This window comes from Gossypium arboreum, chromosome 5 (assembly GCF_025698485.1).
Source record: "Gossypium arboreum isolate Shixiya-1 chromosome 5, ASM2569848v2, whole genome shotgun sequence".
Classification (NCBI taxonomy): Eukaryota; Viridiplantae; Streptophyta; class Magnoliopsida; order Malvales; family Malvaceae; genus Gossypium; species Gossypium arboreum.
The window spans coordinates 89,764,616-89,780,077 of record NC_069074.1 but is presented as its reverse complement, the minus strand read 5'-3'; the positions used below and the strand labels follow the sequence as shown (position 1 = coordinate 89,780,077).

General features: G+C 36.5%; 1 protein-coding gene across 1 annotated transcript; it reads left to right on the top strand.

Moving 5' to 3' along the window:
* The first annotated feature begins 342 nt into the window (after positions 1-342).
* Positions 343-2,369, top strand: LOC108451107 (carnosic acid synthase-like). Its single transcript, XM_017748841.2, has 2 exons — positions 343-1,409; positions 1,489-2,369. Exons 1-2 carry the CDS (start codon positions 462-464, stop codon positions 2,107-2,109), a joined length of 1,569 nt encoding a protein of 522 aa, XP_017604330.1. The 5' UTR covers positions 343-461; the 3' UTR covers positions 2,110-2,369.
* Positions 2,370-15,462: the final 13,093 nt, after the last annotated feature.

The following is a 15,462-nucleotide window of genomic DNA, read 5'->3' as shown; positions in this document are numbered from 1 at the left end:
TTCAGCTGGAATCTTTTTCAGGTGAAATGCAAAAAAAATACTTCCACCTAGAAACGTTTTATTGGTACCACGCAGAAAGCGATTCCAACTAGAAGCGTTTTTCCTAAATCTGCTTATTCTCGTAATTATTCCAACAATCGGCCTACTCTAATAAATATAAATTTTTTTTGGCATTTTTGAATAATAAAGTCTGATTAAATTTATAAAATAATAAATTTTAAAAAACAAGATTTACTATTAGTAAATAAAATAACTATATTCCATGTTTAATTTTTAATAATATATCAAATAGTTTTATGTTATGAATTTAGTAATTATAAGACTCAGTCGTATGGGATTTGGTATAAGGTTAGAAACTAAAAAAATGTCAAGTTAAAATGTATACTTCATTCCTAGCTATACATTCAGTTGTTCTGTATATATAACTCCATTTCTTCTGCATCCGATCACTGAAAACAAATATGACCAACTTACACAACAAGCACGCAGTTCTTGCTTGCGAAGGCCGGTCATGGGGCTGCCATGCCCCTGAATTCGCTCCTCTTATGGCGGGGGCACTAGTAATATTCTGCTGTGCATGGTGGTGGTGGGGTATGAAATTCACCAAAATAAGCCCACCTCTACCACCTGGTCCTTTAGGCTTGCCTATAATAGGAAACCTTCCCTTCATTAAACCCGAATTGCACCGTTACTTTTCAGACCTGTCTCGGGTCTATGGTCCCATCTTCAAACTTCGAATGGGGAGCGTGTTGGCAATAGTCATAAACTCGCCTTCACTTGCCAACGAGGTCCTCAAAGTTCAGGACGCCATCTTCGCTAACCGTGACGTTCCAGCAGCCGCTGTGGTCGGCACCTTTGGTGGACTCAACATCTTATGGAGACCCAACGGTCCTAGATGCAACCGGCTGCGTAAGCTTGTTATTTGTGAAATCATGAGCAAACAAAGCTTGGATGCTTGCTACGTGCTTCGTCAACGAGAGGTTCGACGATTGGTGAAGGAGATTCACGGAAAAGTTGGTTCCTCAGTTAACATATATAAACAATTATCAGCAACCGCTCTACGAGTGATGATGAGCACGCTATGGGGTGATGATCCATCGCAAGATTTGATTGAGTTTAGGAAACGATTGGATGAATTTATAGTAACATCTGCAACACCGAATGTTTCTGATCTTTTCCCAATTCTGGCCCCATTTGATTTACAAGGAATTGAATCCAAAGCGAAGAAGCAATTGTCGTGGTTTTATGGGGTTTTTGAATCAATGATGAAGAACCGAAGAAACATCAGAGATGATGGAAAAGAAAAGGAGAAAATTAGCAAGGATTTTATGCAGCAATTGTTGGAGCTGCACTGGCGAGGAGATTATAAAAACTCTTTATCCATCAACGAAGTGAAAGCTTTGCTTCTGGTAAATAACTTCAACATAATAACATCCACATAAGTGTTGATATTTTCCAATTTACAATATTAATCTCTATATCTCATAGGATTTGATGGTCGCCGGTACGGATACAATACCCACTACTGTAGAGTGGGCAATGACCGAACTATTATGCCATCGACATAAAATGAAGAAACTCGTAGAGGAATTAGATACGGTGGTCGGAAACCAGAACACGGTGGAAGACTCTCATATACCTCAACTTGTCTACTTGGATGCTGTCATAAAGGAGACACTCCGTCTTCACCCGGTTGCTCCATTGCTAATTCCTCATGTGCCCAGTGAGACCACTGTTATTGGTGGATTTACTATCCCTAAAGGTTGCACGGTTTTCATTAATGCATGGATCATGCAAAGGGACCCTGAGTTGTGGGATGATCCTCTTCGGTTTCAGCCTGAGAGATTCTTCGAAACCGACATAAGCTATCGAGGCAGCAATTTCGGGTTTTTTCCATTTGGTTCAGGGAGGAGGATGTGTGTTGGGGTTTCTCTGGCGGAGAAGATGGCGGCACTGCTCTTGGGCTCTTTGGTGCACTCTTTTGAATGGGAATTACCGGAGGAGACTAAGCCTAGTTTAGAAGATAATTTTGGGATTTTTTTGAAGAAAGCGGAATCGCTTGTTGCTATACCCGTCACACGACTTCCTAATTTGGAGCAATACCGATGAATATGTTCAGTTTTTGCGCATCATAAACAATATGATATGTATGTTAAAGAATTGTTACTACGTAAGAAAAAAGTAACAACGTAATAAAATAAATAAGACTTTACATAGTAAAGTTGAGCCATTAGAGATTATAATGCATCTTAGGTTTAAATCCTAAAATTTATATGGATATGTTTTGAATGAAATATATACTTGTGCTTATATAGTTTACTATCATTAATAAATTTCTATATGATGTATAGAATAATTATTCTTATAAAGGTTAATATATACGGAGGTATCTAAATTTGATAACTTATATTTATTTGGTATCTAAATTTTTTGGACCTAACTGGTACCTGAATTTGAAAACCATAAGCCAATTTGGTAATTTCTTTTAGGTACCAAATTAACACCATTAAATACACTAACGTAATGTTGACAACCAATAACATAATGACACATTTTAGCACGTGGCAAAATATTAAAAAGGAAATTGATTTTTAGCACTAAGCCATACATTGGGAGTATGCAGTGTAAGGTATTTCAAAAGAAATGAAGAAAGCATGGGCAACACAGCTTAGGGCCCCTTTGGATAAGCAGTGCGTGTTTACTTATGGTTAGCGTAAAAAAAGTTATGGCGGTGAGATTAAATACTGTAGCGTGAGACAAAAAGAAAGCTAAACGCACCACACTAGATATAAACGCCTATCCAAAGGGGTCTTTAGACTACTTCAGTCTAGGTGCACATGAACCAGGTTAGTGAGCTTTTGTCTAGTCCTACAGCAACAGATGGGCCATGGTAATGATATCATTTTTAGTCCTTATAATGTTTAAATTTCAAAATTTTAATTTTAATTAATGCAATAATTGTAAAATTTATTTATTAAAATAATAAAATTATTTTTCAAGTATCTTGTAAAAATAATAAACCGACATGAAATTACTTATATGATAATATATTTTCTCCATAAAATTTTAAAAATAATAAAATTTAAATTATCGAAATTAATAAAGATTTGCTCATTGATATTTGCCTGGGAATGATCTCTTTCTCTTCATTACAAATGATACTTATAATCACTACTTCTCATCCATGGTCACCTAGCCCTCCCTAAAATGGCAACTTTTTAATTTAGGCCCTTTATAATTTATAAAATTTTAATTTAGTAACGATAAAATTATATTTTGGCCCCCCAAATAATAAAAATTTGATTTAACCCTTTAAAAAATATAAGGATATATGTTATTAAAATAATGAAATTGCATTTTTACTATCGTAAAAATATACAATTTAATTTCAACCTCCCAAAATTTTTTTTTTTAACTCCACTAGTGTTTGCATCTCCTTAAATTGAGCATCAAGTTTGTTATCCAGCTGAGAAAACTCCTACTGCAGTTGGCTAATGTCCTTTTGTAAGCGAGTGGTCACACTCTTGTCGGCCATGAAGATCACGAGGCTCTGATACCTTTGTTAAAAAACGAAGATCTAGAGAAAAATTCACATAGAAAAGGAGATGAAGAAAATGAGAAAAATTGTGACTGTATTTGCATAGTCGTTCCCTCTTAACCTGATTGGTGCTAAAATAGGGAAGATAACTGACTAAATAACATATTGGTAGCTACCAAAACTGCCTCCATCAATACGCATCGTTTCAAATAAAAGACTTGGGCTAAAACGGTGCGTTTAAAGACTTGTGCACTGTTTAACTAAAACAAAACGCAGTGTTTTGGCAACTCAAAAAAACACAGACAACATTTCAATAACAATAACAGAAATTTAAAAGATGGAATATTTTCCTCCAACAGCGTATTTGTTTCATATCACTACCCTCAGGCACCTTTTCTAACCTCATCCAAGCCTTATTCATCTATAACAAAAATCATTAGCAAACGGAAACAGGAGAACATAGCATTCCAAAGTGCACATTGAAGCTATTGTAAATAAGAATCACAAATATACATACATATATATATAAAAAGAAAAAGAGGGGTGTTTAGATTTTATAAAAATGGAAAAATAAACAAGAGGGTTTACTTTGTTGGAATTGGATTTCGGGCTAGTTTAACATTGTTTTTGAAAAAAAAATTTGAAATTTTTTTTGAAAAGTTTAATTGAGTGATAAAAAAATCAATAACGATTTAAGATTTTAAATTCTATAGAGTAATGAATGAATATGTTATCAGCTTTAAAAAAAAGTCAAAGTGGTAATAAATGCTGTATGTAGTAAATGTGGTTGCTTTAAATTATAAAATTAAGAATTCGTGTGTTGACCTGACGGTTAGGGAATACACCGGTACCGCCGTATTGCTGTTTAGAGCTTCGCCCTCTTCTTGTAATTTACTAAAAAAATCATAAGATTAAATAATTCAAAGATTAGTTAATTAATATATCTATAATATATATACATTATACTACTTAATATATAAAGTAATTGAATTAGGGAAGCAAAGCGATATTAGCTAATGTTTTGATTCATTTCTGACTTTTAAAAACTTATTAATTTATTTATTTAATTTTAAAATAAAAAATACTTATATTTATATTTTTAGAAAAATAAATTAAAATATTTTAGTTAATAAATAAAAATTCAAGTCAACTTACAAACTAAATTACAAAGTATCTTGTCCAAAGCTCAAGAGGACATGCCATTAGCTAACCATTGGATAGGAGCATTGGTGAGTTAGATTAGTTTAAAATATTAATAATAATAATAATTTAGATATTGAGGTTGAAAAATGTGCTTCAAAATTTTGATAATATTTATTATTAGTGTTAAAATGTGCATTTTAAAAAGATAAAATGTTCATTATAGACGTGATATTGTAAAATCAAAGATTTAATGAGAGATAAAAAGATAATATTCTTAAAAAATACTTTTTTAAAAAGTTACAATTTTTGGCTTGGGTTAAAATCCTGGTTAGGATTTATCGCTACCATTAGTTTCCAAATTCGAGTAAATGAAGGTCCGTTAGAGTTGATCATGCTCAGAAGAGGATCAAGACAAGGAAATCTATTTGTCTCCCTATATTTTCATTTTGTCCCACTGGCCACAATGTGTTGTCTTGTGATATTGATCTACTACAATGAGAGGAGAAGTCTTTGATCCATGGCATTAAAGTTTGTAAGAACAGTATCTCTGTCTCTCATTTGTTCTTTCGAGCTAATATTGAAGAATGTAGTGTGGTGAAATCAATTTTTGTTTGGGACGAGTATTTAATGTTACAAAAACTGATCTAATAGTTAGGCATTATTGTTACTCTTAAGTTCATGAATATATTTAGAAATATCTTGAATGGCTCTAAGCATCCCAGAACGTATTCAGGATTTATATGGAGCATCTGTGAGCTAGAAGAAAGTTCTTTCAACCTATTTTCATTTACCTTAGTTTATCTAATTAAAAGAAAATTCAAATAATTGTCCCTTATCAATACTTAAGTAATTCGGTGTAAATATATTTGTTTTTGGCTTTCACTGCTGACCATTTGGCACCACTTTTTCCCTTATCAATACTTAAGTAAACCGGTGTAAATATGTCCTGTTCTCCTTAAACCTCCTGTTGAACGTCTAAATGGTTTGATTTTGTGAAGTCGAACTTGATACGCATAGCACACACTACGTACAAAATGTTTAGTTAAAAAAGACTAATTTATAAAGTTTAGTTGCTAATTTCTTAACATGGAAACTAGAATTGATTTTATTTTCTTGCGAGTTTTAAACAATTTTATAGAAACCGGGTCTCGTTATTATATACTGTAGGTTCGTTTCTAAGTTATATCAGTTTATTTATTTCCAAGCGATTACCTATTTAGAAAAGGTCCGGAAACTAAAATCGGGACTTGTAAACTTAACGCGAGCTGAAATCTTTTGATCAATCCTTTTTGTTCTTCAGCTTCTTTTCTTTCTTTTGTCTTTTGTTGCTTCAAACCCCTTCACCAAATTCTCTTTTGAATCGATTTTTTATTGTTTGAATCGAATCATTGTGGTTTAAATCGATTCTTTTTTGGATTAACTCAATTAAAAAACCCAACATCCCGCCCATATGAGCGGGTATACAGCAGACGTACTTAGGGGAATAAGAAACATAAACATGGAATAAATGAAGAAGAAGAAGGGGATGGTGGAGAAGAAATCCAGAAAAAAAAATGAATTGACACAGGTTGGGGCACAAGTCAAGACAGAAAAAAAAGTAATGTGAATTTTTAATGCTTTATTTGATTTTCAAGCAACCCATTTGATACTTTTTTTTTGTTTGCTTTACAAGGACATGAACAAAAACTGGCGAGCTGAAGTCGATCTTGGCAGTGTTCCTGAACATCGCACTAAATCATTAGTTTGAGTGTCCCTTCCTAAGAAAAAGCTTCTTATTTTTTATGTGAATGGATGCTTGTCCGTTTTAAGGAGACTATAGACATATTAAATCTTTTTCTCACTTCTATTCAAAATATTAACATATTAGTTTTATCTATTCTTGTTTGCATTTGCAGATGTTATAATGAGACCTGCTGCTTCCGAGTTTATTAACTTTTGTTTGGATAACTATGTGGTTGCTATTTGGTCATCAAAGAGAAGGTAATGTTGTAATTAGACTTATAGCGATCATTTTCCTTTGAGGTTTCCATGATTTTTGGTTGTTCTGGTGTCCAGGGGGCCAAATCTACAACCATTTGTCCTTATTGGATAATGTGGCCCTCTGACACTTCCCATAATCCATTTAATGAACTGATCTTTTAAGGATATTTCACTTTTAAGGATATTTACAAATAAACTTTAAGAACAATGCAGGTTTAATACTTAATCAACTCGAGAAGGATAGGAAGGCACAATTTTTCTTCGTTTGGGTAACTTTTATATTATTATGCAGTGGGGTGTATTTTTTTATCTGTTTGGTTTTGTTTCAAGAATCTATAGAATTTTCAGATATTTGAAGGAGTTAATTTCAATTATTCAGGATTAGAAGAACTGCAAAAAAAAAATCTAGAATCCGATAACGTATATGTTAAAGATCTACAAGGATTATAACGAAGAAAATACCTTGTTGGTGGATGATTCAGCAGAAAAAGTGATTTATAATCCAGTAAGTAAATAATTCATCATGATATTTGTTTTTACTTTTAAATACAACTGAGTTGGATCTAAATTCTTTTATCATTATTATGTTTTCAATTATGTTCACGTTTTAGGAACACAACTTTATATGTCGTAAACCTTTTCAAGCATTAGGTAAAACTTCCATTGTCATGAAATTCCTTCATTAAATATTTCCTCAAAGATTATTTACTAACTATTGTATTTGCGATTGATCACAGAAAAAGGTGGTACCATTCGGGTCTATTTGGAAAATTTGGTCATGAGAAGAAAATCCAAGAATACGGGTTACCTCTAGACTGTTGAAGGTTACTTTAACCAGAGGCAGTACTAAGTGATATGAGTGCTAAGTGACATGTTGAGTGGTTGTCTTGAATTTGTATAATCACACGTTCAACAGGAGGTTTGAGGGGAACAAAACATATTTACACCAGATTACGTAAGTATTGATAAGGGACAAAATGTTGTGCGTGCATGGTTAATCTTCCGAGACATACCTTCCTTCACGTTGATCATTATAAATGTTCTTCTAATCTTTTTTACCAATATCTTTTTTACCAATTGTTCTTACTGAAATTACTATAATTATAGATAATAAAGGGTCTACAATGGATGGAATTGAAATCAGTTTGTAAATTTCTAAAGGGTATAAATTTCTAAACATTCCATTTCCCGTTAATCTTTGGAAAACCTTGCAAGATTTGGCCAACCCGAAAGAATTAATGTTTCAAGAGATTTCATTCTCTTAGATTCAAAAATTTAAGCCTCTTAAGCATTTCAATTGATGGATGAACATCTACTAATTTGGTACAACCTTCCATAACCAAAACTTCAAGATATGGGCCTATCGTGACGTCGGGTGTCTTGAAACCCTTTGAGTTCGATCATTTTCAACATATACATAGGCTGTTGAAGCCAATAATAAATTGAAGAGAAAAGAGAAAACATAAGAAAGCTCATTTCTGTTGCAATAAGCTAAACTATGAGGACCGCATGAATTTAACTCTTACTTTATTTCCTGTCCAAAGTTGTTCAATGTGCGACAAGATTGTCTAGTTGGAAGCTTCAAGACAATAATCTTAAAGGGCATTCTTTTCAATCTAAAACTCATAGTTCATTAGAAAGATATTTGAGATTTCCATAGTTAGGACTCTGAACAATCTCAACGTTTTCATCTTTGAGAAGGCATCAACACTCAAATATTAATATTAAGTACAATATATTTTGCAGATTGGATCAGTATACCATTGCTAAAAGTTTTGAATTGGTGCCACTAGACTCAATCCAATGGATATCATTTATAAGTCGTATGAAAAGCATGCATCTGTAAACGCTAAAGTGGGCATCGACTTGAGAGTAGCTGACTTTGAGGATGGTGTTTGCAAGTGTTGGAGTTTGAATCGAGTTAAACAACAAAGAATGGATTCAAAGAAGCAAAAAGAACAAAGAACAAACCATTTGTTGGTGTTTATCAGCAGAAAACAAGACAAAGAACAAAACAACAAGATGTATGAGAAATTTACTTACTCACAAATGTGTAGCTAGGAATGAAAAACTAATTTTCATTACATGTCTTTTATAGACAATTATTTTACCAAACACAACTAGTACTACTAATCAGCCTAGTAAGTTGATAAACATTGCATGTACACTAGAACAAGCCAACTAAACACATCAAGCTTGTTCATTTTCAACAAGACAAAATTACATTGCAACTAAAATTGAAAACTTGTTAATGCAGCATGCACAAAAGCTGCAACATGTGAATAGACTGTATGTTATAGAATGAGGTTTATGCATGTGATTAATGTGTGGATTAGGTGGTTAGGCTAATATGTGGATTAAGTGGTTAGGCAGTTAGTGAGGTGGTAGTTTGTTAAAGGGTCTCAAGTGTATATATACATGTAGTTGGGCACTATTCAAGGTAAGCAAAGTTTAATAAAATCTGAATGAAGATTATTTTCTAATTCTATCGTTTGGTAAAGAAATTCACTTGTTTACCAGGTTCTTATCATGGTATCAGTCGCACGGTGATCCTCGGCCATGGCTACCATGCACTCTGCCGATTCTGACTCTGTTAAGCCTCCTAGCTCTGTGTTTCTTGGTGACCGTGTGGTCACGTCCTTCCCGCGGTATGAGGTTGTGAAGCTTGATGCTGATTGGTTTATCCAGTGGGAGCAACAAATTCGACTGATTCTCCGTGGTTACGGCTTGCTCGGATTTCTTGATGGAATATTGACGGCTCTATCGCGTTTTGTTCAGTCTCCTGATAGTGCGCTTGTCACAAATCCATCTGCGTCAGTTTATGATCAACAAGATAACCTTCTTACATCGTGGTTGTTATCCACGATCAGCTCCTCCTTCTTGACTTCGTTCACCGATGTTCAGACTGCCGGTGATGTCTGGATCGTGGCGAATAATTTGTTTACCGCCGATACTACTGCCAAACAATCGCAGTTGCGTCACGAACTGCATTCTCTTCGGAAAGGTAATCTCTCTATCCGATTGTATGTTGACAAAATCAAAACCTTGTGTGCCCTCCTTGCAGCGTCTGGCTCTCCAATTTCAAAGGCCGAACGAACGGCGGTCCTTCTCGCTGGCCTCTCATCAGAGTTTGACACCATCGTCTCTCATGCGTCGCTCTCTCCAGTGCCGTTACCTTTTCAATGACTTGTCGATGCTCTGAGTGAATGTGAAGCCCTCTAGATTCGGTCTGTTCAGGATGTATTAGTGGCTGCAAACGTTGTAGAAGGGACTCAGTTGCTGTCGACGGACGGGGCCTTTCGTGGTGGTCGTCCCCCTGGTCGTGGTCGTGGTCGAAGCTTTCGTCCTCGCATCCAATGTCAGATCTGCAGTCGATTTAGTCATCTCGCGCAGCGGTGTTACTACCGCTATCATCGTGAGGGGCAGCCGTCTTTGGAAGCACAGGTACTGGAAGAGAGCCATGGTGGTTTTGTGTTTGGTGAGAACAGGGAAGAATTTGGACGTGAGAATCGAATCCCTATGTATGGTCAAAATTAGGGTTTTTCTGGTCAACATTGGAGGCCTCAAATTCGGCTGAATGAAGTGTTTACTGACCTTCCATCACGTGGGCCATCTGCAAGTTATAAAAGTAATGGATTTAATCTATTTAATCAAGCTAGTAATGGGCAGAATGATGGTGCTGGCCCAAATTTCAATTCTAGAGCTTATGGGCGTAATGACTTTGGCATTGGACGGCGTTCCCTTGACCCACAATTTGGTGGTGATTCTTTGGGCCACCCGTATGGTGGGCCGACTTATAGACCCCGTGGGCCTAGTGGGTCGGTTTGATCCCGTTCAAATGATGACCGTATTTTGCCGAAGCCTTCTACTAATTGCGTCAATGTTACCCGATCTTGGCAGACTGTTCATGAGGCTCCGTGGCGTACTAAACCGTGTGCTCGTGTGTTTAATGTGGATTCTTCTTCGTATGATTCGTCTCAATTTGTTGGGATCCCTCCCCGGCTTTCTGAGTTGCATGCTTCGGGTTATTCTGATGCTACAACTTATGATTCCAATTTTAATACCACTGACTCGTATGTTCCTTTGTCAGTAGGAAGTACGTCATGGTGCCCAGACTCAGGGGCAACTCATCATGTTTGTCGAGACACTTCGGATCTCCATGGTTCCACTCCGTACTCTGGTAAGTCATCTCTTTTGATGGGTAATGGAGTATCTACTGATATTTTATCTATTGGAAGTGCGGTCATACCTACGAAGCAGAAATTACTATATCTTTTCAATGTGCTCTGTGTGCCCAGTATTCGAAAGAATTTGCTGTCTGTATCTAAATTTGCTACTGATAACAATGTTTTCTTTGAATTTCACCCATCGTATTGTGTGATTAAGGACATCTAGACATGGGAAATCTTAATGCGGGGCCAAGTTCGTGATGGGCTTTATCATTTCTCGGTTGGTTCGGATAGTGTTTTATCTTCTGTTCCCACAGCTGCTCACGTTTACTCTTTTGTTGATGATGTGTTTAGTTTGTTGCATAAAAGGCTGGGTCATCCGGCGGATAATATTGTAAAAAATGTTCTAACAAGTTGTCAGATTCCTTTCAATAAAAACCATCTTGATGGTGTTTGTGTAGCTTGTCAGAAAGGTAAATCACATAAGTTACCTTTTTCATCTTCTAGCACTAAAATGTTGACTTGTTTGAATTGGTTGTTTCGGATTTGTGGGGCCCACTACTGTTTCATGTGAAGGAAATTTGTACTATTTGTCTTTTATTGACATGACTAGTCGTTTTACCTGGATCTACTTGATCAGTAGAAAATCTCAAGCTTTAGAGTGTTTTGGTCAGTTTCAGAAGATGGTTTCCACTCAGTTTGGGAAGCATATTAAGCAATTTCAAAGTGACTAGGGAGGTGAGTTTCGTAAGTTCTCCTCCGTTTTAGCAAGTCAGGGAATTATTCATCGCGTCTTTTGCCCTCACACATCTGAATAGAATGGTGTTGCTGAGCGTAAACACAGACATATAGTGGAGACTGGTCTCACTCTTCTAGCTCAGGCTAATTTACAGATGGATTATTGGGGTTATGCGTTCTGTAGTGCAGTGCATCTCATTAATCAATTGCCTACTTCGGTTCTTGACGGGAAGACCCCATTTCAAAGTCTATTTGGTCATGCACCAGTTTATGATCATCTCCGTGTATTTGGATGTTGTTGTTTTCCGTATTTACGACCGTTTGGTAAACACAAGCTGGAATTTCAGTCTCAGCAATCTACATTTCTGGGGTATAGCTCGCGTCATAAAGGTTATTTCTGTCTAACGCCCGATGGGAAAATCATTGTTTCTCGACATGTTGTGTTTGATGAGAATCGATTTCTATTTCTGATTTCTCCTACAAGTACCAAGTTGCCTCTCAATATCACTATGTATGTGCTAGTGGTTCGGTCTGCTGTACCTCATACGGTTCGTTCGGATCCTGTCTCTGCTACTGAGGACTCTATAAAGCATCCTGGTCATAATGGTACCAGAACTCAGCCTGTTGCCCCTGATAGTGCTCATTCAAAACCTATTGTCCAAGAAGAGGTTACATCTAATGTACGATCTGTTGTTCAAGAGGAGGTTTCATCTACTGTAACTTTTCCTCCTGAGCCTCCTACTATTCCTCCTGTTTCACCTACTAATACTCATGCCATGGTGACCAGGTCCAAAGCTAAAATATTTAAACCCAAAGCCTTGTGTGCAGATAAAGTTGAGGTAGAGCCATGTTCTGTCAAAGAAGCACTTGATCATCCAGACTGGCGACTAGCTGTTCAAGTTGAATTTGATGCTTTACTGGCTAACTCAACCTGGGAGCTGTGTCCTCTCCTTCCAGGTCAGAGAGCTATCGATTGTAAGTGGTTGTTTCAGATCAAGAAGAATCCTGATGGGACGATTAACAGGCGTAAGGCACGCTTGGTCACTAAGGGGTGTTCTCAGGTCCCTGGCTGTGATTTTAAGGAAACGTTCAGTCCGGTAGTCAAGCCTGCTACCATTCAAACCATCCTGTCTGTTGCCGTGACCAAGGGGTGGTCTTTACGATAGGTTGATCAACAATGCCTTTTTGAATAGAGATTTAACCGATGAGGTGTTTAAGCAGCAACCTCCAGGTTTTGAGCAATCTGGTCCAACTGGTGAAAAGTTAGTATGTCGATTGACTAAAGCTTTATATGGATTACGACAAGCTCCTCGTGCTTGGTTTGACAAATTGAAACAGTTTCTTATTTCTGCTGGGTTTCAGTTGTCAAAGTCAGATGCCTCACTGTTTGTCCGCTCATCTTCTGGTCATACTCTCTGTGTTCTTGTCTATGTGGATGATATTGTTATCACTGGTAACTCGTTTGATGTAATAAATTGCTTTGTTCAGCAGCTTCACAACAAGTTTGCTCTAAAAGATATGGGTGAGCTGCATTATTTTTTGGGTATTGAGGTCAGTCGGTCATCCTCAGGTAGTCTTCATTTGTGTCAGTGCAAATACATTCGTGAGCTGCTTGCTCGGAGTTCTATGACTAATGTCAAAAGTGTTCCTACACCAATGGTAACTTCTTCTTTGTTATCAAAAGATGAGGGTGAACCTCTTGCTGATCCTACTGAATATCGTAGTATTGCTGGAGCTCTTCAGTATATCGTTTTGACAAGGCCAGATATTGCTTATGCTGTTAATCAAGTGTGTCAGTTCATGCATGCTCCTACTTCTCTACACATGATAGCGTTAAAATGAATTTTACAATATTTGTCTGGTACTCTTTCTTATGGTATATTGTTTCAGCGATCTGATTGACTGTCTTTGGTCGGCTATGCTGATGCGAATTGGGGACTTGATTTTGATGATCGTCGGTCTACTACGGGATATTGTGTGTATTTTGGACACACACCTATTTCTTGGTGTTCTAAGAAACAACAAGTTATTTATCGCTCTACGGCAGAGGCTGAATATCGGAGTTTAGCAGCCGCTGCTAGTGATATTACGTGGCTAGTCTCATTGTTAACAGAATTACATCGCCAGTCAATTGATCCTCCGACGGTATGGTGTGATAATTCTAGTGCTGTTGCTGTTGCGGCTAACCCCGTTATGCACTCTAAGTTCAAACATGTTGAGCTTGATCTATTTTTTGTTCGTGAGAAAGTGGCCAGTGGTGAGTTGGTTGTTGGCGAAGTTCCTGCCTGTGATCAAGTAGCCGATATTCTCACTAAGCCGTTATCTGTTTCGGTGTTTACTCATTTTCGTAATCGTCTTAGGGTCGTCCCCATTGAGGAAGCTAGGTGAATGTTATAGACTGAGGTTTATGCATGTGATTAATGTGTGGATTAGGTGGTTAGGCTAATATGTGGATTAAGTGGTTAGGCAGTTAGTGAGCTGGTAGTTTGTTAAAGGGTCTCAAGTGTATATATACATGTAGTTGGGCACTATTCAAGGTAAGCAAAGTTTAATAAAATCTGAATGAATATTATTTTCTAATTCTATCGTTTGGTAAAGAAATTCACTAGTTTACCAGGTTCTTATCACACTTCAACAAAAACATAATAGCAGCATAGTTGGCTTACAAGTAGAAGCATGCTTGTCTTGATATATATAATATTAACTTACAAGAATTTTTGTTAATATTTAGGTTTCAAAAAGGAAATCCAATTACTCAAAATGTTATGTAACTTATCTTCTTCTTCTTACCCTAACTGCCACGTTGTCTTCTTCATCTCCCATTTTAAGCTTCATGGTTTCTGATTTTTATAAGCATAAATTTTGTCAGCAAGCATTTTGGGGAGCATGCAATAGTTAATAAATAAACATGAAAAAAAATTTTAAAAAAAAAGGTTAAAGAAAGTTGAATTTTTACTAGTATTTGGTGCATACCCGCTAGCTTCAATAGGTTTTAGCATCCCATTTCCAGAAACCTTCTTATCCAACTCCTCAAAAGACTTAGATTCAACTTTGGCTTTATCATTTTCAAACTTGCAATTCTTACTTCTTAAGTCCATAATTTTGTGTTCTTTCTCATACATACTCTTCAATTCCTCTGAAAATCTATTACACCTTTCCTTAGCATACTTTCCTCTTTCCCTTAAAACCATACTTTCCCCCATTTTGTCATGGAATATCAGAGGCTTGGTTTCGGAACCCAAAATCGAAGCCATGGGTAGAGTTATTAGAAAGACAAGGGAAGATATTTTTTTTTCAAGAAACCAAGCTAAAGTCGGTATCTATAGAATCAGTTAGAAAACTTTGGGGGGATGACAGTTTTGACTTTAAGGTTTCTCCAGCTATGGAAAAATCAGGGGATTTTTTATCGATTTGGGACAAAAACAATTTCGTGAGGGGTTCTGGGATGTGTGAGCAGAGGTTCATTGTGGTTGCTGGTAAGTAGGCACTTGAGGGGATGGAGGCGGTGCTAATAAATATATATGCCCCGAATAGCAGTACGGACCAAAGAATTCTATGGGATGAGATCATTGGATTGAGAAACCAAGTCAATAGTGCTTGGATAATTGGCAGAGATTTTAATGTAATACGAAATAGAAGCGAACGTAGAAATTGCAAGAGTAATGAGGAGGGCTCCAAAGAGTTTGGTGAGTTTATTGATAAATGTAAATTGATAGACTTGTCGTTAGTGGGGGGAAAATTCACATGGTTTGGTCTGGGTTGTAAGCGCAGTAGATTGATAGATTTCTAATTGAGGAAGAATGGATGACTTATGTTAAGGATCTTCAGCAGCAGGGGCTTAACAGGTCCATATCGGATCATATCCCAATCTTCTTGTGTAATGATTCGATCGAT